This window comes from Pseudorasbora parva, chromosome 1 (genome assembly GCF_024679245.1).
Source record: "Pseudorasbora parva isolate DD20220531a chromosome 1, ASM2467924v1, whole genome shotgun sequence".
Lineage (NCBI taxonomy): Eukaryota > Metazoa > Chordata > Actinopteri > Cypriniformes > Gobionidae > Pseudorasbora > Pseudorasbora parva.
Genome location: NC_090172.1, coordinates 9,766,252 through 9,790,138, shown reverse-complemented (window position 1 = coordinate 9,790,138; position 23,887 = coordinate 9,766,252). Strand labels below are relative to the sequence as shown.

At 43.2% G+C, this 23,887-nt stretch overlaps 1 protein-coding gene across 8 annotated transcripts in view; it reads left to right on the top strand.

The window, feature by feature from the left end:
- Positions 1-23,887, top strand: part of kcnip4a (potassium voltage-gated channel interacting protein 4a) — a 364,749-nt gene that overhangs the window by 333,726 nt on the left and 7,136 nt on the right. For all 8 annotated transcript variants that reach the window (XM_067419938.1, XM_067419872.1, XM_067420441.1 and 5 more), the window contains 4 exons: positions 3,289-3,358; positions 16,057-16,127; positions 17,261-17,368; positions 23,517-23,621. In XM_067419938.1, coding sequence (XP_067276039.1) covers positions 3,289-3,358; positions 16,057-16,127; positions 17,261-17,368; positions 23,517-23,621 — 354 coding nt within the window. The remainder of the gene's footprint in view (positions 1-3,288; positions 3,359-16,056; positions 16,128-17,260; positions 17,369-23,516; positions 23,622-23,887) is intronic.

The window sequence follows — 23,887 nt, the reverse complement described above, 5'->3', positions numbered from 1 at the left end:
GCTGAAAGCATTCTTTAGAAATGTTGGCCCATATTGAAAGGATAGCATCTTGCAGTTGATGGAGATTTGTGGGATGCACATCCAGGGCACGAAGCTCCTGTTCCACCACATCCCAAAGATGCTCTATTGGGTGGAGATCTGGTGACTGTGGGGGCCATTTTAGTACAGTGAACTCATTGTCATGGTCAAGAAACCAAAGGCCGTGGCATTTAAACGATGCCCAATTGGCCTAAATTGTGCCAAGAAAACATCCCCCACACCATTACACCACCACCATCAACAGCCTGCACAGTGGTAACAAGGCATGATGGATCCATGTTCTCATTCTCTTTACGCCAAATTCTGACTCTACCATCTGAATGTCTCAACAGAAATCGAGACTGATCAGACCCGGCAACATTTTTCCAGTCTTCAACTGTCCAATTTTGGTGAGCTTGTGCAAATTGTAGCCTTTTGTTCCTATTTGTAGTGGAGATGAGTGGTACCCAGTAGGGTATTCTGCTGTTGTAGCCCATCCGTCTCAAGGTTGTGCGTGTTGTGGCTTCACAAATGCTTTGCTGCATACCTCGGTTGTAACGAGTGGTTATTTCAGTCAAAGTTGCTCTTCTATCAGCTTGAATCAGTCGGCCCATTCTCCTCTGACCTCTAGCATCAACAAGGCATTTTCGCCCACAGGACTGCCGCATACTGGATGTTTTTCCCTTTTCACACCATTCTTTGTAAACCCTAGAAATGGTTGTGCGTGAAAATCCCAGTAACTGCGCAGATTTTGAAATACTCAGACCGGCCCGTCTGGCACCAACAACCATGCCACGCTTAGAATTGCTTAAATCACCTTTCTTTCCCATTCTGACATTCAGTTTGGAGTTCAGGAGATTGTCTTGACCAGGACCACACCCCTAAATGCATTGAAGCAACTGCCATTTGATTGGTTGATTAGATAATTGTATTAATGAGAAATTGAACAGGTGTTCCTAATAATCATTTAAGTGAGTATATATGAAAAGAAATAACAGACCCTCTGCTTTTAAACAACAACAAAAACGTTTTATTCAAGCTTCATGCATTCTTTTTTTTTATCAACATTTGAAAATGGGAAAGTTTCATAAAAAAAGCAACGGTTTGAGCAAAAAGCTCAGAAAATCACATTTTTGTGAAAGACTATCCAGATCAGATTCAGAGTGATGATCAAACACAGATGGAGTAGATCAAGTCCATCAACACCCCCAATGCTTGCACAGTCCTACGGCTTGTCCTGGGTCGATCACATCATTTTACCTCTGCATCTCTTTACATGTGTGATCGCTCGTTTCTGTGTCTTCGTCTCTGTTTTGATCAGGTGATTGTGAACTCATTCAGAAGATGCGCAATAGCAAATTCCTTGTTTGGCGGGGTAGTGTTTTCTCACAAATAATGGAAAATTCTGTGTTTGGCGGGGAAAGAGTTAATAAGATCCTAAAAGAGACAGATAAGTTTTGTACTAGTGAATATACATTTTTCTGGTCATGCTCTAAACTCTTCAGCTGATAAATCTGTTCTTTATTGACTGCAATCTCTATAAATATATCAACTCAAATGAAGTGGATGATTTAGATTATTTAGTCACTTATGATCTAACAAAATAACTGAAATCTGTCTTTAGCATGTGAATAAAGGACATCTAAGCAATTTCCTGCAATTACATTGCTTGAAATAGTTTTACTTTAAAAGCGCATTTCATAATTGCTGCAATTGCCAAACCATTTGTTTACCACAGCAATCATCTTGAAAAACTATAATCTAATCTAATACCTAGGGTCCAAATGACACAGTTCCAGCCATTTTAAATTTGGAAAGTGCCTTTGGATTGATCATGTGTTATTATGTACAGAATCATGTGTTTATCACTGCAGGAGTGCAGTATTCACAGAATGCTTTAATTGTGGAATCTATGGAACAACTAAATATGTTTTTAAAGGGAAAAATACTACAGGCATAAAAGCCTATGCAGTTAAAACAGCTGATGATGCTCAAAATAAGCACAATCGGACACAAACATAAGATTTTACTTTGTTTTGTACTATGGGTATGGAGTGTTTTCTGCATCATTTAAATGCACAGATTGACACCTCTATTACTCACTTTAAATTGCAACAGGCAGAATGAACACACGACTTCAAATTGAATATTAAAGCTGCTTTGTGGCTACATTTTGTTTGCTACTTTACTAATCTGTTTCTCCTTATTAAGCTTAATGTTATATAGATGTCAGAATCCAGTATTGTGTTTTGTATAAACTAGTTAAAAGAACATTAGAGTTCTCAGTTCTTTTGGTATAAACATGTAAATTAAAACAATGCATCTAACACTTCGAAAAGAAAGGGGTGGCATCTTCCTCAAGAAAAAGACATTCATTCTTTTTATTACTTTTATGTCTGACGTCAAGGGAGATGCATTGTCAAGAAATTGATTTCACTTTGTTTTAGCTGGTTTATCATATCAACGGAAGCACATGAGTAATGCTGTAAGGCTAATGAAGGTTTTCTAAATGCAGGTCTTATAAAGTTCAGTCGCTTTAACTGGCTACTATCACTCGTTTAAGACATTTGAATAACAACGCTAATGTACATCTGTTATATCTGCTGCAATCTCGAAAATAATAAAATACTTTTTTGGCTTCCAAAAACATCTTGGATAACAGCCATCACAATTCCCTTAACAAGAATAGCAAAGAAACTGCTGATGTTCTGAGGCGCCAGCCATCCTCTCGGAATGCGCGTTCAGTGCATTCTCAGGCTTGAAAGGATCATTTCAGAAGAGCCACTCATAGATGTGTTTCTTAACTAAAACATGTGAGACCGTTTCATCAGACTAGCATGGCAGCTTAAACTATTGGTTGGGCTTCTTGGGAGGGTCAGTCTTTTTAAGCATGCACAATTCTCACAACTCATTAGTGATCCAACATAGTGGTGTTGAATGAGACAAATCATATAGGAGGTGTGAAAAAAGTCACGTCTGACAAGTATTTGCTATCTCTCTGAGCTCATTTATTCAAAATGGAGAGTCATAATACGATATGTTCAGTGCAGCAAATGCCCTTCAATGTGTTCGTCTGATGCTTCTCATTTTCATTTATGATGCACATTTATTTGAATGCATCACAGTGGCTTGAATGGACAATGGATAAGGTGTTTATTGCTCAGGGAATGGTGTAATTTCTTATTTGGATATGTATATGCATAATGCTTCTCTTGCTAAAATCACTTCACAATGTCATCTCAATAAGATTGCCTGTATCTGTGTTTGCAGGAATGCCCCAGTGGTGTGGTCAATGAAGACACATTTAAGGAAATTTACTCTCAGTTCTTTCCACAGGGAGGTGAGTGTTTAAAGTCGTACTATTTCCTTTACATTTATACCACATATAGTGTGATTTTTAATACAACCTCATCTGAACTTGTATAATATTTTGTTGGTGTAACCTGGTGTACTCTCAAAAATATTTAGTGTAGGATTTTACTTTCTCTTAAAGGGGACATAACACACACAGCTTCAATCTCATGTTGATCTTGAGTACCTATAGAGTAGTATTGCATCTTTCATGTTTCTGAAGACTCTTTAGTTTAATCAGATTTATAAAAGACATGCGCTGTACCGATTCTTTCCGAAAACAGTCGAGTTCCTGGAGGCATGCCATGGTTGGAGCTAAAGAGTCATGAGCACCCACACACACTCACACAAACGCGCGCACACACACACACACACACACACACACACACACACACACACACACACACACACACACACACACACACACACACACACACACACACTACATCGCATTATCCCTGGATAACTTTTGATTCACCTGCCGATTGCCAAGAAAACTGAAATTTGATGCAGTTTTACTTACCACCTGGAGTTCAGACTCATGACCAGGATCTTTTATTGCTGGGACCGATTATGATAGGTGGGTGGGACAAAACCACAACTGATGATCATTCATGATTAACTTAGGTAGACGCACGCACGCACGCGCATGCGACCAGTGATCAGGAGTCAGAGCGATATCATGTCCTATGACTTCAAAGGTAGCTTTCGCAAACTGGAAGTTTAAGCACTACTTTTCCCTCGTTGAGGTGAAAGGTAAGAATGTTTATGTAACGTACAACTTATGCCCAGGAACAGTCTCTCCACGTCGGTGAACACAAAAGATATATGGGCTCCGCTACCAAAGGAGGAGACAGAGCCACGACATTAAAGCAACCAAAACGTCTCAGGTTACGTATGTAACCCTAGTTCCCTGAGGGAACGAGACGCTGCGTCGAAACGCTGTGAGAACGCCTCTGCGTTAATGCGTCGTGAAGCGCCTGTAGAACCATTCCATCGGAAAAAAGATCGATCGTCGGCGTGATGACGTCATCGACCGGAAGCTATAAAACGTCCGTGAAAACAAACAGGAACTAACTTCTGATAAAGCCTGAAGTAAGTGATCACGGACACGCCGGGAGTATGGCAGAGCGACGCAGCGTCTCGTTCCCTCAGGGAACTAGGGTTACATACGTAACCTGAGACGTTCCCTTTCGGGGAACTCGAGCTGCGTCGAAACGCTGTGAGAACGCTTATACCCACATCGCCATAGGACCAAGTGTCTCGTATGTGTGAAACCGAAGCGCACACGGTTACGAGAGAACCTGTGCCCCTACTGTAGATGCCAGGTCTAGCTCGTAGAACCTGACGAAGGTAGAAGGAGACGACCATCCGGCCGCGTTACATATATCATGGAGGGAGGCCCCCGACAAAAGTGCTTTAGAAGCAGCCATACCCCTGGTAGAATGTGCCCGGACAGCCAAAGGAGATGGCTGCCCGGTAGCTTCATAAGCAAGTGAAATGGCCTCGGCCACCCACTTGCTCATCCTCTGCTTGGATACAGGAGCCCCCTTCTTAGGGGTCCGAAGCAAACAAACAATTGTTCAGTTTTTCTCCACAGGGCAGCTCTGTGGACATAAGTATCCAGTGCCCTCACCGGACACAGCAGATTTAATCTTTCCTGGTCTGACGTCAAGAATGGAGGAGGACAGAAGGCTTGTAGAGTGACGGGGCCCCGTGGGCTCGTAGGAACCTTGGGGACATAACCCGGCCTGGGATGCAGAAATGCTTTCACCATCCCAGGCGCGAACTCTAGACATGAGGGCCCTACTGACAGGGACTGAATATCTCCTATCCTTTTAAGAGATGAAATGGCCAAAAGGAAGATAGTTTTCAGGGTGAGGAACTTATCCGAAACCTCCTCCAGAGGTTCGAACGGAGGTCCGGACAAGCCCCTCAAAACAATGGCCAAGTCCCATGCCGGGACCCTCGAGTGCATAACTGGCCTCAACCTTAATGTGCCACGAAGGAAGCGTGTAATTAGAGGGTGTCTTCCCAAAGACACTCCACTGCAAGGGACGTGGACAGCGCCCAAGGCCGCCACGTACACCTTAAGTGTGGAGGGGGTCAACCCTGCAGAGAACCTTTCCTGCAGGAACTCCAGCACTGTACCAACCGGGCAGTTAACTGGATCCCACTGGCGTTCTCTGCACCAAGCTGAGAAAAGTCTCCATTTCAAAGCGTACAGCTTCCTCGTGGACGGAGCTCTGGAGTGAAGGATGGTCTCTACGACCTCGGCCGAGAGACCCTCCTCTATGAGCCTAGCCCCCTCAGAGGCCAGGCCCACAGTTTCCACATCTCCGGGCGTGGGTGCAGGAATCTCCCGCCCGCCTGAGAGAGTAGATCCCTCCTGGTCGGAATCTCCATCGGAGAGCCTTCCAGGAGAGATATCAGGTCCGAAAACCATACTCGGGTCGGCCAGTTCGGGGCCACTAGGAGTACCTGGGCCCCGTCCCGGCGTACCCTCTCCAGAACTCCTGGAAGCAGAACAATCGGGGGGAAGGCGTACAGAGGCAGCCTCGGCCACTCCTGTACCATGGCATCCAGCCCCAGCGGAGCCGGATGGGTCAGAGAAAACCACCGCGGGCAGTGAGAGTTCTCCGCCGAAGCGAACAGGTCTATCTCTGCTTTCCCATAAACCTTCCATAGGAGCTCCACCACCTCTGGGTGGAGTCTCCACTCCCCGGGCCTCGGCCCCTGTCTCGACAGGTTGTCTGCTTCCTGGTTTAGGGCCCCCGGGATATATACTGCCTTGATTGACAGCAATTTCCCTTGGGCCCACAGGAGGATCCGATGTGCCAATTTGTCCAACGGACGAGACCTCAGACCCCCCTGGTGATTTATATAGGCCACCACGGACGTGTTGTCTGTTCTGACTAGTACGTGGTGGCCCCTGAGGTCGGGCAGGAACTGTTTCAATGCAAGAAACACTGCGAGCATCTCTAGCCGATTTATGTGCCAGTGCCGCTGATGTTCCTGCCATAGACCCTGGGATGAGCGACCACTCATGGTCGCCCCCCAGCCCGTGAGGGAGGCGTCTGTCGTTAGCGTTACGCGACGAACATGAGCCCCCAACACGGGACCCTGAGATAAAAACCCCGGGTTTTTCCACATGACCAGAGCACGTAGGCATCGCCGCGTGACTTTGATCGTGCGGAGCGGATTTCCCCTCGGGGAGAACCCTTGTGTTTTGAGCCACCACTGCAGTGGCCTCATGTACAGTAGGCCAAGAGGTATCACGTTGGACGCTGCTGCCATGAGACCTAACAGTTTCTGGAACTGTTTCACAGTGACGGCTCGGCCTAGCTTCTGTTCTTTGGCGGCTGCCAGGATCGACGCTATGCGTGTTGGCGATAATTGCGCCCGCATAATTATCGAGTCCCAGTTCACACCTAGAAAAGTGGTTCTCTGAGCCGGAGAAAGCACACTCTTCTTGGCGTTCAGCCTCAACCCCAGCTTCGACATATGGGCGAGAACAGCATCTCGATGCTGAACCGCCATCTGCTCTGTATTCGCTAGAATCAGCCAGTCGTCGATGTAGTTCAGTATGCGGATGCCCTGAAGACGCAGCGGCGCCAGAGCTGCATCCACACACTTGGTGAACGTGCGGGGTGACAGTGCTAGACCGAAGGGAAGTACACGATATTGGTATGCCTCTCCCCCGAAGGCAAACCTCAGGAACTTCCTGTGATGTGGAAGGATGGAGACATGAAAATACGCATCTTTGAGGTCTATGGTGACAAACCAATCCTCCGATCTGACCTGCGCTACAATCTGTCTGAGTGTAAGCATCTTGAATTTGAGCTTGGCCACCGAGCGATTCAATAGCCGCAGATCTAATATCGGGCGTAAGCCCCCATCCTTCTTCGGCACGATGAAGTAACGGCTGTAAAAGCCAGACTCCCTGCTGGGAGGGGAAACCCTCTCTATAGCCCCTTTTTGCAGGAGTGTCTCTACTTCCTGTGCCATTACCAGAGCCTGCTCCGGGCCCACCACTGTAGGTAGGACACCGCAGAAAGGAGGTGGCCGACTTCTGAATTGAATGGCATACCCCTTTTCTACTATCTGCAGGACCCAATGAGATATATTTGATAGACGTTTCCATTCGTCTAGAAAATCTACTAAGGGAACCAGCCTCTCGAGGCTGGCCTCTGGTGTTCTTCGAGCAACAAATGCAGTGCCCTGAAGCGGCGGACCGGCAGGGAACGACTGACTTGACTGCTCGGGGACCCCCCGAAGGGGGTGCGGACCACCCTCGGGTGGCCCGCGGAGACCGACAGCGCCCCGGCATTGCGGCGGGGTTGGCAGCGCGGCCCCCCGAGGGTGCCGCAGGGAAACGGGTACCGTAGGCAGGGGTAGACACCGTTTCCCTACGGGGGGAACCACCCTCAGCGTCCTGACGCTTCTGGCGTCAGGAACGCTTCGACGAGGCCTTCTTGGCGATCAGGACTGTCCGCAGATCAGCCCTGCCCCTCGAAGGCCTCGTCTGAGAGCGCCGCCCCTCGTCCCCGCGCTGAGGGGGAGCCCGAGCGGCGACGCTCTGCTTTTGTTGTGCCCTGTGAGCTGAGCTCGTACTCGGCTTGGGCTGCCTGATGTCAGCGGCAGCCCCAGGGACCTGGACTCGGAGAGGGAGAAACTGCTTCAGCGCCGCAGCTTGTTTCTTTGACTCCTGGAACCTCTCGGTGACAGTGTGTACTGCGTCACCGAAGAGGCCACCAGGAGACAGCGGCGCGTCGAGCAGAAAACTCTTCTCCCTCTCTTTGATTTCGGTGGGGTTGAGCCATAAATGTCTCTCCGTAGCCACCAATGCTGCCATCGAGCGGCCAACACATCTGGCCGTCTCTTTGGTGGCCCGGAGAGTTAGATCGGCTGCTGTTCTAAGCTCATTTATGACGTCACCCCCCACTTCATCGCGTCCATCTAGATCCCTGAGCAGGTCAGCCTGATAAGCCTGCATAATTGCCATGGTGTGAAGGCATGCAGCAGCCTGACCTGCCGCCGAGTACGCTTTGCCCACCAGTGCCGACGTTGTTTTCAATGGTCTGGTGGGCAAAGTCGGGGCCTTTAGGGACGATGCCGAGGAAGGCGAGAGATGGCTCGCAAGCGTCTCTTCTACCTTTGGCATCGCCCCATAACCGTAGTGCTTCAGCCCCATGATGTTGCTATAGACCGTAGTCTGAGGGCTGAACACACGGTATGATGCCGGTCTCCTCCATGATGTTGCCACCTCGGTGTGCAAATCATGGAAGAATGGCAGGCCCCGCCGCTGAGGTTCTGAAGCGCGAGCGGGCAGGAATCTTTCGTCTAATTTACTAGAACGTCTCTTTCCTGCCTCAGATCTTTCTACGGGCCAGTCAATATTTAATCTGGCCACGGCTCGCGTTAGAACCTCAACGAGCTCATCACTCGCAGGAGACTGAAGTGGCGAATCTTCAGTCGCGATGCTCTCAACGTCCACCTCCTCGGAGCTGGATAGTTGGAGCACCGGCGGCTCTCTCGGGGGGGAAGAAACCGCAATGCGTGCTTCCAAGCCCCGAGAAGAACCGCTGGATGGAGCGGGTGAGGGCAGAGATAAGGCAGCGCCCGTCTCAAACCCCTCCGCAACATCCAATTGTGAACCCCACGACTGCAGCCTCCGCTCTGCCTCGGCAGCAGCGGGACCAGAGCCGCGGGGAACACGAGCCGAGGCACCCTCCTCGAAGAGTGCCCGGCGGGAGCGCAGCGTTCTCAGTGGCATACGCTCACAGTGCTCGCAAGCAGCCCCCTCGAGGGCTGCCTGGGCATGCTGCGCTCCCAAGCAGGCAACACAAAGAGAGTGTGTATCCCCACTCGTGATGTAGCGTGGGCAGGGATGAACACACCTCTTAAAGTTACTGCTTTCGCTCGCCATTTCTCTATCTATTTTATTTTCTCTTTTTTGCAAAATATATGGAATATTTAACAAAGGGTGGAAAAACTCTTTCAATAGACAGACAAAAACACCAAATAGACAGACAGGTTCACACAGATCGCTTACTGAAGGCACAGAAGCTAGTTCCTGTTTGTTTTCACGGACGTTTTATAGCTTCCGGTCGATGACGTCATCACGCCGACGATCGATCTTTTTTCCGATGGAATGGTTCTACAGGCGCTTCACGACGCATTAACGCAGAGGCGTTCTCACAGCGTTTCGACGCAGCTCGAGTTCCCCGAAAGGGAACTAGGTTTTTCTCCACCGCAAACTCTTATCACCCAGACAGAATTTAACAAAATATTATGTAGATATATACAGTCTTGTTCAAAATAATAGCAGTACAATGTGACTAACCAGAATAATCAAGGTTTTTAGTATATTTTTTATTGCTACGTGGCAAACAAGTTACCAGTAGGTTCAGTAGATTCTCAGAAAACAAATGAGACCCAGCATTCATGATATGCACGCTCTTAAGGCTGTGCAATTGGGCAATTAGTTGAATTAGTTGAAAGGGGTGTGTTCATAAAAATAGCAGTGTGGCATTCAATCACTGAGGTCATCAATTTTGTGAAGAAACAGGTGTGAATCAGGTGGCCCCTATTTAAGGATGAAGCCAACACTTGTTGAACATGCATTTGAAAGCTGAGGAAAATGGGTCGTTCAAGACATTGTTCAGAAGAACAGTGTACTTTGATTAAAAAGTTGATTAGAGAGGGGAAAACCTATAAAGAGGTGCAAAAAATGATAGGCTGTTCAGCTAAAATGATCTCCAATGCCTTAAAATGGAGAGCAAAACCAGAGAGACGTGGAAGAAAACGGAAGACAACCATCAAAATGGATAGAAGAATAACCAGAATGGCAAAGGCTCAGCTAATGATCACCTCCAGGATGATCAAAGACAGTCTGGAGTTACCTGTAAGTACTGTGACAGTTAGAAGACGTCTGTGTGAAGCTAATCTATTTTCAAGAATCCCCCGCAAAGTCCCTCTGTTAAAAAAAAGGCATGTGCAGAAGAGGTTACAATTTGCCAAAGAACACATCAACTGGCCTAAAGAGAAATGGAGGAACATTTTGTGGACTGATGAGAGTAAAATTGTTCTTTTTGGGTCCAAGGGCCACAGGCAGTTTGTGAGACGACCCCCAAACTCTGAATTCAAGCCACAGTACACCGTGAAGACAGTGAAGCATGGAGGTGCAAGCATCATGATATGGGCATGTTTCTCCTACTATGGTGTTGGGCCTATTTATCGCATACCAGGGATCATGGATCAGTTTGCATATGTTAAAATACTTGAAGAGGTCATGTTGCCCTATGCTGAAGAGGACATGCCCTTGAAACGGTTGTTTCAACAAGACAATGATCCAAAACACACTAGTAAACGGGCAAAGTCTTGGTTCCAAACCAACAAAATTAATGTTATGGAGTGGCCAGCCCAATCTCCAGACCTTAATCCAAGTGAGAACTTGTGGGGTGATATCAAAAATGCTGTTTCTGAAGCAAAACCAAGAAATGTGAATGAATTGTGGAATGTTGTTAAAGAATCATGGAGTGGAATAACAGCTGAGAGGTGCCACAAGTTGGTTGACTCCATGCCACACAGATGTCAAGCAGTTTTAAAAAACTGTGGTCATACAACTAAATATTAGTTTAGTGATTCACAGGATTGCTAAATCCCAGAAAAAAAAAATGTTTGTACAAAATAGTTTTGAGTTTGTACAGTCAAAGGTAGACACTGCTATTTTTTTGAACACACCCCTTTCAACTAATTGCCCAATTGCACAGCCTTAAGAGCGTGCATATCATGAATGCTGGGTCTTGTTTGTTTTCTGACAATCTACTGAACCTACTGGTAACTTGTTTGCCACGTAGCAATAAAAAATATACTGAAAACCTTGATTATTCTGGTTAGTCACATTGTACTGCTATTATTTTGAACAAGACTGTAGTTGAGGACATACTGCTGTTGTCGGCAGTTGAGTCAGATTCTTTCCAGGCAATCATTGCGAAAATACCCACGAGAGAGTAGGTAAGCCCGCCATACAAACAAGACTTGAGAGCACTTCTTGTTAAACTGTTTAGTTTTGAGAAGAAGAAAATACTTCAAGCAGGCTACAGTATGTCTACTAGTTGTAAAGTTGTGTGACAGTTTTAGAATTTGAATGTGCACTACAAAGAGTCTAGGCTATGTAAGCTAGGCTAAACCGAATCTCTCGGACACATTCAATACTGAGAACTGACAAGCCGATGAGCAGAGCCTCTTCATACACACAACGCTCTTCCCAACTGGACTGCTTTTTTTCCGGCTGCTGCTGAGTTCCCACGGGACTTCAGCGCGAGACACAGCTAGCCGTCTAAAACACTGTTAGGTGAATTTAAACAATGGCTAAGTGGCTAAACGCTTCTCGTTGTCATGTGAGGGACCTGTTCATGTTGGTCAGACATTTTAATTGCATTTTGTGTCTGTTAAGAGGTACTGAGACACCCTTTACGTTTATGCCCCCAAAGCTGCCGTTTTAGCTGAGGCATTAACTGTAATAACTCCGTGTTGCAAGCACCAATCCGGTTCGGGTTTTTTTTTCTGTACTCACAAAGATATAACGATCAAGATAAACTTAAAAATTCGCCGGAGATGTCCTTTAATGCTGGGTTCTTTGAAAAGCTAAACAAGGTTATCTTTCCCTCACAACCAAAAACACACTTCTTTCACGAGCAAGTCCTTTGCAGTGCTACCGATGACTTCAGAAACCCAAATGAAGCTCGTTGGTGGGTGTGCTCTTGCTCTCGCTCTGGTTGATGTCTGCATACACTCATTCGGGACAAGTGCCAGTATAAGGAATTCCACCCTTTATGATGTCATATAGGGACATGCTCAGAAAAAACTTTCAGAAACTTATACAAAGCCTAAAGGAGTGTATATGGCACAGAAACACTCCCATCATACGTCCAACTCGTTTTTTTTTTTACGTTGGCTATGTTAAGCATGAGAATCCAATTCTTTAACAGTGTAAATAAGTCAGAATGCATGAAAAAGCCCTAGACATCCCCTTTAAAGGGATAGTTCACCCAAAAATGAAAATTAGCCAATGATTTACTCACCCTGTAGTCATCCTGTATATGACATTCTTCTTTCTGATGAATAAAAGTTGAGTAATATTTAAAAAGTCCTGACTAATCCAGGCTTTATAATGGCAGGGAATGTTGCTCTGTTTTTGAAAATGCATCTGTCCGTCAAATAACGTGCTCCACACGGCTCTGGTGGGGTTAATAAAGGCCTTCTGAAGCAAATCAATGCCTTTGTGTAAGAAAGTTCCAGCCGATCGCATTCCGTAGAAAAGTGTTGAAAGTGCCTTCTCGGCATTCAAGATGACGAGCGTAACTGGTCACGTAAGCCTTTGAACTGCAGAGGCACTTTCAACATGTTTTCCATAAACTGAATACAGAATGTGTTTGGCCGAAACTTTACTTTATAAAGTTTTAAATATGGATATTTTTCTTACACAAACGCATAAGTTAGAAGGCATTTATTAACCTCCTGAAGCCGTGGGGAGCACATTATTTGATGGAGAGATGCATTTTTATGGACTTTAAAAACAGAGCCACAATCCCTGCCAATATAAAGATTGAATTATCTAGGAATTTTTTAATATAACTCCACTTTTATTCGTCATATACACCTAGGATGAGGATGAGTAAATCATGGGCTATTTTTTTATTTTTGGATGAGCTATACCTTTCAGGATTGTAAATTTCATAAATAATTACAATGAAATGGCAAGTAACACATTTAATTAAACTCTTGGAAGTAGTTGTGCATTCAATTTTAATGCACACCAGCCAGTCATAATTGAGTAATCAGACAGACAACGGTATAAATCTGTTTAATGCACACGTAGTTCCAGTCAGTTGAATCACAGTTCTATATTAATGCCCTGCTTTCACTGAAGTACACAAACACACATCGCTTGCACTCAAAGATCGGAGATCTTTTAAACTTCTCAGCGCTGCCCAGTGACTATTATTGATAAAATATCTTCTCTACTGAATCGCTATATTATTTTATCTAGCAGAGCGGTAACATTGCTGTTTTTGAACCTCGCAGCTTTACTATTTGTAGAAAGATGTGGCACAGACACAGGTTATTCACACACACACACACACACATCTCTCTCTCTCTCTCTCTCTCTCTCTCTCTCTCTCTCTCTCTCTCTCTCTCTCTCTCTCTCTCTCTCCCATTAATTCAACTAAATGTTATAATTCATTCGTTCCAATAAATGTAATTTTACTGCACTCCTTTATTGCTGTCTGATTCAAAGCGGGCAGAATGCTATCTAACCAGATGTAACCCATCTAGTCAAATATTGTGCTGCAAACTTCAAAAACAGCTTTTAATGTGTTACTGTTGGCAAATTGTCATGATATAAGTGGGATAACCCACGGCCAGCTGTGCATTAAACTATTCAAATCCACTCTGCTTCATGTTGGGAGGTTCTTTGCCTCCATGTTGTTCATTAAAATAATATAATGCGTAGTTGGCTGTGGATTATTCCTCACATAATATATTGATTTGTTATTGAAAGTGTAAGGTAAAAGATGTTCCTTACAGTCCCTGAAAAAAGTCTTGTCGCTTATCTATTTTCTAGAAATACCTGATATTAACCTGACTTTTAATTCATTCATTGGTGTTAGAAATAGCTCATATGAAAAGCTAAAACCCTCTCAAATGATGTTTAATGCACTGAAATAAATAATTTTCACAGAAAAAATATTTATCATTTAATCAAGACAGAAAGGTCAAATTTTGGCAAGACAAAAGTTTTGTCGCCTATACAGAAATTGAACAAATTTACTACAAATACAAAAATATGTCAGCAAATTAAGTTGTGGTGCTGTGAGATTCAAATTTAATATCTTGTATGACTTCCATGAGCTTGAAGGACTGCATCCATGCGGTTTGGCAAGGATTCATACAATTTATTGATGAAGTCATCAGGAATAGCTAAGAAAGCAGTCTTGCATGCCTCCCAGAGTTCATCAATATTCTTTGGTTTCGTCTTCCATGCGTCCTCTTTCATCCTACCCCACATATGCTCAATGATGTTCATGTCTGGTGACTGGGCTGGCCAATCCTGGAGCATCTTGATCTTCTTCGCCTTGAGGAACTTTGATGTGGAGATGGAAGTATGCGATGGAGCACCGTCCTGCTGCAGAATTTGGCCTCTTTTGTGGTTGGGAATATAAGAGGTAGCTAAGATTTCTTGGTATTTTAGACTATTGATGTTGCCTTCCACCCTGCAGATCTCTCGCACACCCCCATACTGGATGTAACCCCAGACCATGATTTTTCCGCCACCAAACTTCACTGTTTTCTGGGTGAATCTCGGATCCATTCGGGCTCCAGTAGGTCTCCTGCAATATTTGCGGCGACTGTGTTGTAATTCAACAGAAGATTCATCTGAAAAATCCACCTTCTGCCACTTTTCCAGCGTCCATCCTTTTAGCAGGCTGTGGGCCTTGGCAAATGCCACACGGTTTTTCAATTGTCTTTTGTTTAGTGCTGGCTTCTGGGCACTGAATCGACCATCTCGGTCATTTCGAGACAGAATCCGGCAAACTGTTCTGGTTGACACAGGGACTTCAGGTGACCAGGTCTCGTGGAGCTCTGCTGCAGTGGAAAATGGGCTGGCCTTGGATTTTCGAGCCAACAAACGTTCCTCTTAAGCAGTTGTCTTGCGGGGTCTGCCTGACCTGGGCTTGTCAAAAACGTCTCCAGTCTCTTCGAATCTTTTTTTTATCCTCTGTACTTGACGCTGAGACACATTGAAGGTGTCTGCCACATCAGCAGTGGATCTGGTCTTCAGCCTCTTGATAATCAAACTTTAGTCTCAGGGTGAATCTTAGGCATGTTTGCAGAGGTCTAGTTGCAGTTGATGTGAAGGTCTAGTGTACTGGGGTTCTTTTTATACACACTTGAGACCTAATTGATCCATTATTAGTCACAGGTGAAGCTCATATGACAAGGTGACAACACTTATGTCTTTGCAAAAATTGACTCAATGGGCTTTACCAAGCTGTGAAAATTAGAATACTTTTTGAAAGTTTAGTTTTTCACTGAAACATTATCACAAAAGCTGGTGGGATTAAAATGAGCTAAAATGAACTGAAAATTCTAATTCTCTTGATTAGAAATATATTTCAGCGGCACTTCAGGTCAATTTGTACACAAGCGACAAGACTTTTGTCAGGGACTGTATGTCTTCAGCCTAAAAACTGTATAACATTAAATATAAATCAAACGTGAATTTATAGGGCTAAAAAGCCCTCATTTCAGGAGTCCACCACACACAACACTGATCTGAATGGAAGTATCTCCGAGGAAACGGCTGTTGTAGTGATTCTCTTCTTTGAGTCACATGATTTGTGCCACTGTGCAGCCAAAGGAATAGTTTTATAATTATGGTTTTAAGCTTCTCTACATCATTTGTCAGGGTTTGTGACAAATCTCTCTCACGTGACCCTACTCATTTCCAGTCCTTTCCTTTGCACACACTATTTGTATTATTTATAGTATAATGGATCATTGCTTGTGCGAGCTTATGCATCCCCTTGGTTGTTGAACAGAATAAGCTGTGCAATGAGTTAATGACATGACTGTGTCTGAAGCTAAGCAGATTCCTGTTTTATTTTATTTTTTCAGATGCATCAACGTATGCACATTTTCTGTTTGATGCATTCGACACCGACCACAATGGCTCTGTCAGTTTTGAGGTAAGTAATAATACTAATGGAGCAGTCTGACTGAATGTAATCTCTCCTACATAGTAAACCTAATAATACTGCATTTATACTGAATTACAGTTTCACATTGCCTACACAAACACACACGTCTGGTTCACTATCTTTGTGGGGACTCTCCATATAGTTTTTATACCGTACAAACCATATTTTCTATCCCCTACACTGCCCCTAAACCCACCCATCACAGGAAACATTCTGCATTTTTACTTTCTCAAAAAAACTCATCCTGCATGATTTATAAGCCTTTTGAAAAGTGGGGACCACTGGCTGGTTCACACAATGTAGGTAATCTCAGGTTTTACTATCCTTATGGGTGAAAAATGTGAAAGACATTTTGTGTAGCCCTACCAGAAACAGCACCTAAAATACTCTTTCCCCTATTTATTCTACCCTAAAATCCTGAAAAACTACATCTCAGTGTTGTTATGTATCAACTACCCATAAACACAATTGGAGCTACTACAGAAATAAATGATTCATTCAAGTTTTGCGCTGTTGCATCAATGTCTTGACTGACAACATATTGTGCAATTTGTATCGTACCGAGACATTAGGAAACATTTTAAACACCACTGAACCTAAAATTTACACATAACAATGATTTCATTCTTTGGCTATAAACAAACATTGCTAGTCCCCAGCGATACAGTAATTAAACTAAATGAGAATATCCTCATCTTGTTTTTTTAATAACAACGCTTGGCTTGTCCTTTAGCCATTTAGCTCCCACCACAACTTTTGTCATATTTGGTAATTAAAAACCTTGATTCCTCATGTGAAAAGTTTAACCATAAAGAATTCCTCTCATCATTTAGAGAAAAAATGCTTATATGGTTATTAAAGACATTTATTCCCATTCACATAAGAGAAATGTGAACTCAAACCAACATTATGCCCTTTGCATGCTGGCTGAATTAGTTAGATCCATAATACAACCATTAAAATACCATGAGGTAATATCATCTCAAGATATGAGGCAGTTTGTTTAGCAGAATAATCACGAATCATGTTCTAGCTGTAAATTACACATTTATGTGCATTTATGTGGTTATGCAACAATATTCTGTCTGACTGATTTCTCAATGTCTTTCATTTCACCACAGGATTTTGTGATGGGTCTTTCCATTCTCTTACGAGGCACTGTTCAAGAGAAGCTTAACTGGGCATTTAACCTGTATGATATTAATAAAGATGGATATATTACAAAAGAGGTAATACATGAAGAAAATCAGTAACGCTTTATAATAAGGGTGATTTCAGCATTTATTAATTTAGTGTTTCTTTCAACATACATATATATATATACATTTCGAGTTTTATAAATTAATATTAAAGCTACATTTATTCCCTCCAATATCTAGTGGTATACCGCAGGTCATGTCATTTGCAGAAATATACTATTGAGTTAACCCACATCATTTATTATTAAATCACTTAAAAAACTCTCATTACCTCATTACTGGCGTAAGCTCCTTTCCCTGATGGAGGGAACGCAAAGTTGTGTCACTAGGGGTCGCCCTTGGGAGCCCATTTTCAGAAAAGGCCAATGGAATTGGCATGTGGAATTTGCATGTCTGGCCACGCCCCCGGACATACGAGTATAAGGCAGCCAGTGTACATCACACACATTAGGTTTGTTGTGAGGAGCCGAGACGACAGTTCAAGTTGTGGAAGGAGAGACAAAATGTCTCATTCTCTCTATCAGGAAATGGAGGTTACGATATTCAAAGAGAGGTTTGTTTTCAATAATTTATTAATGTATGGTGTGGGTTATCCCATCAGTGTATGTCGGCATTCTGAAATGGTGTGACCTGCGGTGTTCTCTTTCTGACGCTCACTTTGACGTTGTGTCAAATGAGAGACACTATGGGGTCCCTATAGACTGGCTAAACCCAGCCTGATCTGCCAGCGATTTGATTTCACCTGGCAACTCAATCTGGAAACCTGTACATTTATTTCTACTGCTGCCGTGTATTTCTACACTTTTGCAGGAACCAATCACAGGCTGGCTTATCCACCTGGCGCGCTATTGCCGGTTTAATACGATGACAGATAGAGAAATGATGGGTCGTTGCCCATTGATCACGCCTCTTGTGGTCTGATTGGTTGAAGGAATATCTAATTGCGTACAGAGTCATTTGAATAATGCTCATTGATCACTCCTCTTGTGCAGCAGAAAATACAGAGCAGACTCCCTAGACCAATGTTCAATCTTACATTGAGCTTGGTCTGGTGATAGCCAGACAAGGGTCCCTATACTCAAAGCTACAAATGAACTGTCACAGGATATGGCAGTGCAGATGAAGGCAAGTCTTCATGTGCCAACAGCAAGTGTAACTATGTTATTTCGCAACCTCTCAACGCCCAGGGTTGACCTCCTCACTTCTAGCAAGAGGTCACTCCAGCCGTTGGGCCTCTTCTGATTCAAAAGGTTGAGTACACCTGGTTGTTAATTTTGGGATGCCTTCCCCTTTTCATTGAACACTACGGAGGCAACATCCAACCCAAAAGAGGGAGGATAGTATGTACACCTTTCCTCCTGAAAAGACAACAAAACCTGCTGAAGGAACTTGAACTAAGAAAAACGTCCACGAAATTGAATTAGTTTGAAATGATTTGTTGTATGACATCAAATTAATTTAGTCAAAACTACTAAAAAAAAATGTCATTCCAACTAGATACAGTTTTGCCATGCTTAATAGAGCTTGTGCTTATGTTGTGAGCAGCTGCTGTACACCACATACAGTCTTGTTCAAAATAATAGCAGTACAATGTGACTAACCAGAATAATCAAGGTTTTTAGTATATTTTTTATTGCTACGTGGCAAACAAGTTACCAGTAGGTTCAGTAGATTGTCAGAAAACAAACAAGACCCAGCATTCATGATATGCACGCTCTTAAGGCTGTGCAATTGGGCAATTAGTTGAAAGGGGTGTGTTCAAAAAAATAGCAGTGTCTAACTTTGACTGTACAAACTCAAAACTATTTTGTACAAACATTTTTTTTTCTTTTCTGGGATTTAGCAATCCTGTGAATCACTAAACTAATATTTAGTTGTATGACCACAGTTTTTTAAAACTGCTTGACATCTGTGTGGCATGGAGTCAACCAACTTGTGGCACCTCTCAGCTGTTATTCCACTCCATGATTCTTTAACAACATTCCACAATTCATTCACATGTCTTGGTTTTGCTTCAGAAACAGCATTTTTGATATCACCCCACAAGTTCTCAATTGGATTAAGGTCTGGAGATTGGGCTGGCCACTCCATAACATTAATTTTGTTGGTTTGGAACCAAGACTTTGCCCGTTTACTAGTGTGTTTTGGGTCATTGTCTTGTTGAAACAACCGTTTCAAGGGCATGTCCTCTTCAGCATAGGGCAACATGACCTCTTCAAGTATTTTAACATATGCAAACTGATCCATGATCCCTGGTATGCGATAAATAGGCCCAACACCATAGTAGGAGAAACATGCCCATATCATGATGCTTGCACCTCCATGCTTCACTGTCTTCACTGTGTACTGTGGCTTGAATTCAGAGTTTGGGGGTCGTCTCACAAACTGCCTGTGGCCCTTGGACCCAAAAAGAACAATTTTACTCTCATCAGTCCACAAAATGTTCCTCCATTTCTCTTTAGGCCAGTTGATGTGTTCTTTGGCAAATTGTAACCTCTTCTGCACATGCCTTTTTTTTAACAGAGGGACTTTGCGGGGGATTCTTGAAAATAGATTAGCTTCACACAGACGTCTTCTAACTGTCACAGTACTTACAGGTAACTCCAGACTGTCTTTGATCATCCTGGAGGTGATCATTGGCTGAGCCTTTGCCATTCTGGTTATTCTTCTATCCATTTTGATGGTTGTCTTCCGTTTTCTTCCACGTCTCTCTGGTTTTGCTCTCCATTTTAAGGCATTGGAGATCATTTTAGCTGAACAGCCTATCATTTTTTGCACCTCTTTCTATGTTTTCCCCTCTCTAATCAACTTTTTAATCAAAGTACGCTGTTCTTCTGAACAATGTCTTGAACGACCCATTTTCCTCAGCTTTCAAATGCATGTTCAACAAGTGTTGGCTTCATCCTTAAATAGGGGCCACCTGATTCACACCTGTTTCTTCACAAAATTGATGACCTCAGTGATTGAATGCCACACTGCTATTTTTTTGAACACACCCCTTTCAACTAATTCAACTAATTGCCCAATTGCACAGCCTTAAGAGCGTGCATATCATGAATGCTGGGTCTCATTTGTTTTCTGACAATCTACTGAACCTACTGGTAACTTGTTTGCCACGTAGCAATAAAAAAATATACGAAAAACCTTGATTATTCTGGTTAGTCACATTGTACTGCTATTATTTTGAACAAGACTGTACATGTTCCAAGATTGTTTGAGAGAAGTAGAACTGATGACCATATGTAGACTGCAGGAACTGAATGAAACTTATTTATTTTATTTATCTCTACAAAAAGTAATAACTAACACTAAACCTGTTCACAGGCTAAATTCAGTGTAACTTTGTAGCATGTAAGTACTGATCAAGTAAAACTCTTGTCCTTTGGCATTAGCAATTACAGCCCATTGAGAACAGACTTATTTCACATAGCCTAACCACAAGGTCTACAGTTCACATCAATGGTAACCTCAAAAACCGACATAACATAAACTCTTTTAAATGCTAAATATAACTGAACACCAAACTTCACCAGGTCTTTCCCTTACTAAAAAACACATTAAAGGTCCCGTTCTTTGCAATTCCATCTTTCAAACTTTAGTTAGTGTGTAATGTTGCTGTTAGAGCATAAATAATACCTGTACAATTATAAAGCTCAAAGTTCAATGCCAAGCAAAATATTTTATTTAACAGAAGTTCCCTTTCAAAGCCTACAGCGAACGGCCGGTTTGGACTACACCCCTGCACTTCCTTCAGGGATGACGTCACTAGAACAGTTTGTTGACTAACCCTCCGCCCACAAGAATACGCAAAATAGGGGGCGTGGTCTTGTTGCTCTCCCACGTAGAGAAGAGCGCGCATTCAGCGCTTGCATCTCCCCGTTATGGTAAGAGGCGGGACCTTTCCGGGCAAAGTGCGCTAAGCTGCTGTCCAATCACAACACGGGAAGCGCTGGCCCAATCAGAACTCGTTACGTATTTCTGAAGGAGGGACTTCATAGAACAAGGAAATCATCAGGCTGTTTTTAGGACAGAGGAAACAGCGCTGTACAGATAAGTCAATTGTGTGAAAAATACTGTTTTTTACACACGAAACATGAACTCATGTTATATTGCACACTGTAAACACAATCAAAGCTCCGAAAACACGCGAAGAACGGGACCTTTAAACAGCACTCAATTTCAACATTTACTCTCCTTATCTATCCCTTTGCAAAGCATGCTGGGAACTAGAAATACACTGCCCAGTTCAGTCAGCAACAGAAATGATTCATGTAGTCCCAACAAAAATGGTTTAGGGTTAAGTGCTAATGGCAATTAAGTAATCAACAAAATATTTTTGTTGTTTCAGCTTATTTTATTTGATTTAAATAAACTGAGCAAGTAGACGCCTTTATTTGAGTGTAGAATACATCCTTTGGACTCACCAGTGGGGCGTACTACACAGGGAAGAGTCTCTGAGGTGGGCGCCACCTGATAAGGGGGAGACTCCCAGCTACAGTGACTGGTGATGGAGCTAGCTCCATTAATGGGAAGACACTGGGCTCACCAACCGGGAAACTGAACAGACGAGGGAATGCAGGGAGGAGAAATGTTTGTGTCCGTGGTTCTGGTGTGAATGCCCAAGTTCCTGCATTACCTCTGGGTTAGGACTACCCTTGTTCAGATCTCTCAGTGGTTTGGCCTGACAGACTTGCAGGATGGCTATTGCGTTCAGGGCAGAGGCAGCATTGTGAGCCCTTCCTATGAGAGACGAGGTAAACTTGCATGATTTGGACAGGAGCCTTGGACACTACTGCTAGTTGGCAGAGTTTTGCGTGCATAAATGCAACCCGATCCCATGCTCCAACTAGGAAACTCCTTAAGTCCCCTGCACTGCCCTACCATCGAGGGTTGTGAGGACGAGGAGCAAGCGAAGTGTGTTCTGGCAAAGAAATGGGCCTTTTAAGACCTTGAGATTTTTCCAGGCTCTTGCGGAAAAAATGGACCTAGGGCTTAACGTGATGCTCAGCAGCAATCAGTGAAATGCAAGTAGAGGAGTCCACTCAAGCCCCATGATTGCGGTGGCCTGGGAAAGCAATGTTGCCACCTCTGTGTCAGCCTCAGACTGTACTGTCACACCGAAGGTGGAACCACAGACGAGTCATCCACGTTGGAAGGCATAAGCCTGCCCTCCAATGTTACGATTGATAAAATAAGAATGAGAAATTAAGCATGGGCAAGCCACCTAACTCTCTCTCATTGTAGAGTCTCTAAGCTCTCTCATTGTAACCCCTAAATCACTTTGTATCCAGAGGTAGAAGGACCAGGACTTTTACTTTTGTAAAAGTATGAGAACCGCAATGTTCCCATGAGCATGTTCTCACAATGAGCGCATGATCCATCCACGAGTGCTGTTTCAGCATGAGCGTGGACCATAAACGTTAAAGGAAGAGAGAACTCGCATCTTTAAAAAGACGCGATCTGCTGTTCAGGTCTTTTAGAGGAATTTGCTCTTTTAATAGGAAATTTACTCTTTCAGAATGCCACTGATGCACTCTCTGCACATATCTTTGCAACGCTGGAAGAGACCAGCAGATGCTCTTTAGAGGTGAATGGAAATTCTCTTCTCTTTCTTGCATGAAGAAAACGCTGTGCTTAGGACAAAGCTGAAGTGTGTGCTGCACGCTGGCCGCCTTATATACCCGTATGTCCAGGGGCGTGGCCAGAAATGCAAATTCCACACGCCAATTCCATTGGCCTTTTCTGAAAACGTCAAAGGTGTTTGGGGCTCCTGAGTGCAACCCCTAGTGTCTCTTATTTGACAACGTTGAAGTGAGTGACAAAAAGAGAACTATTAACTAGATTAATAAATGCTGTAAATAATAATAATAATAATAATAATAATAATAATAATAATAATAATACCTTATTGTAGTACATTTTACAAGAAAATTTCATTTTTTTCAAAACTTTAAGGTTTAATTCAGTTTTTCTTTCAGTTTCTTTGTAATTGTTTGGGAAATTTACTAGCAATTTCTGAGTGAAATCTGTTTCTACACCAACATTTTTCCAGTGTATTAACTGTCTGCTCATAAAGATGCATTAACTAATCTTATTATAAAGTGTTACATTTTTCTGACAAGTAAATAAGTAAACACACCAACAAACAACATGTCTATCTTTTGTTTGGGATTCCCAGGAAATGTTAGATATCATAAAGTCTATCTATGACATGATGGGGAGATGCACATATCCTACACTTAAAGAGGAAACTCCACGACAGCATGTGGAGATATTTTTCCAGGTGAGATTGAATATTTTTTTATATGCAATATTTTAAAAATCTCATAAACTATTATAGTTATAACTCAAAGTATTTTATTCACAATAGAATCTAGATAACATATCAAATATTGAAAGTGAGATTTTGAAATGTCATGTCAAATATTTCCTCATTTTGGATTTCATGAGAGCTACACATTCCAAAAAATTTGGGACAGGTAGAAATAAGAGGCCGGAAAAGTTAAATGTACATATAAGGAACAGATGGGGGAATGATTTGCAACTTAT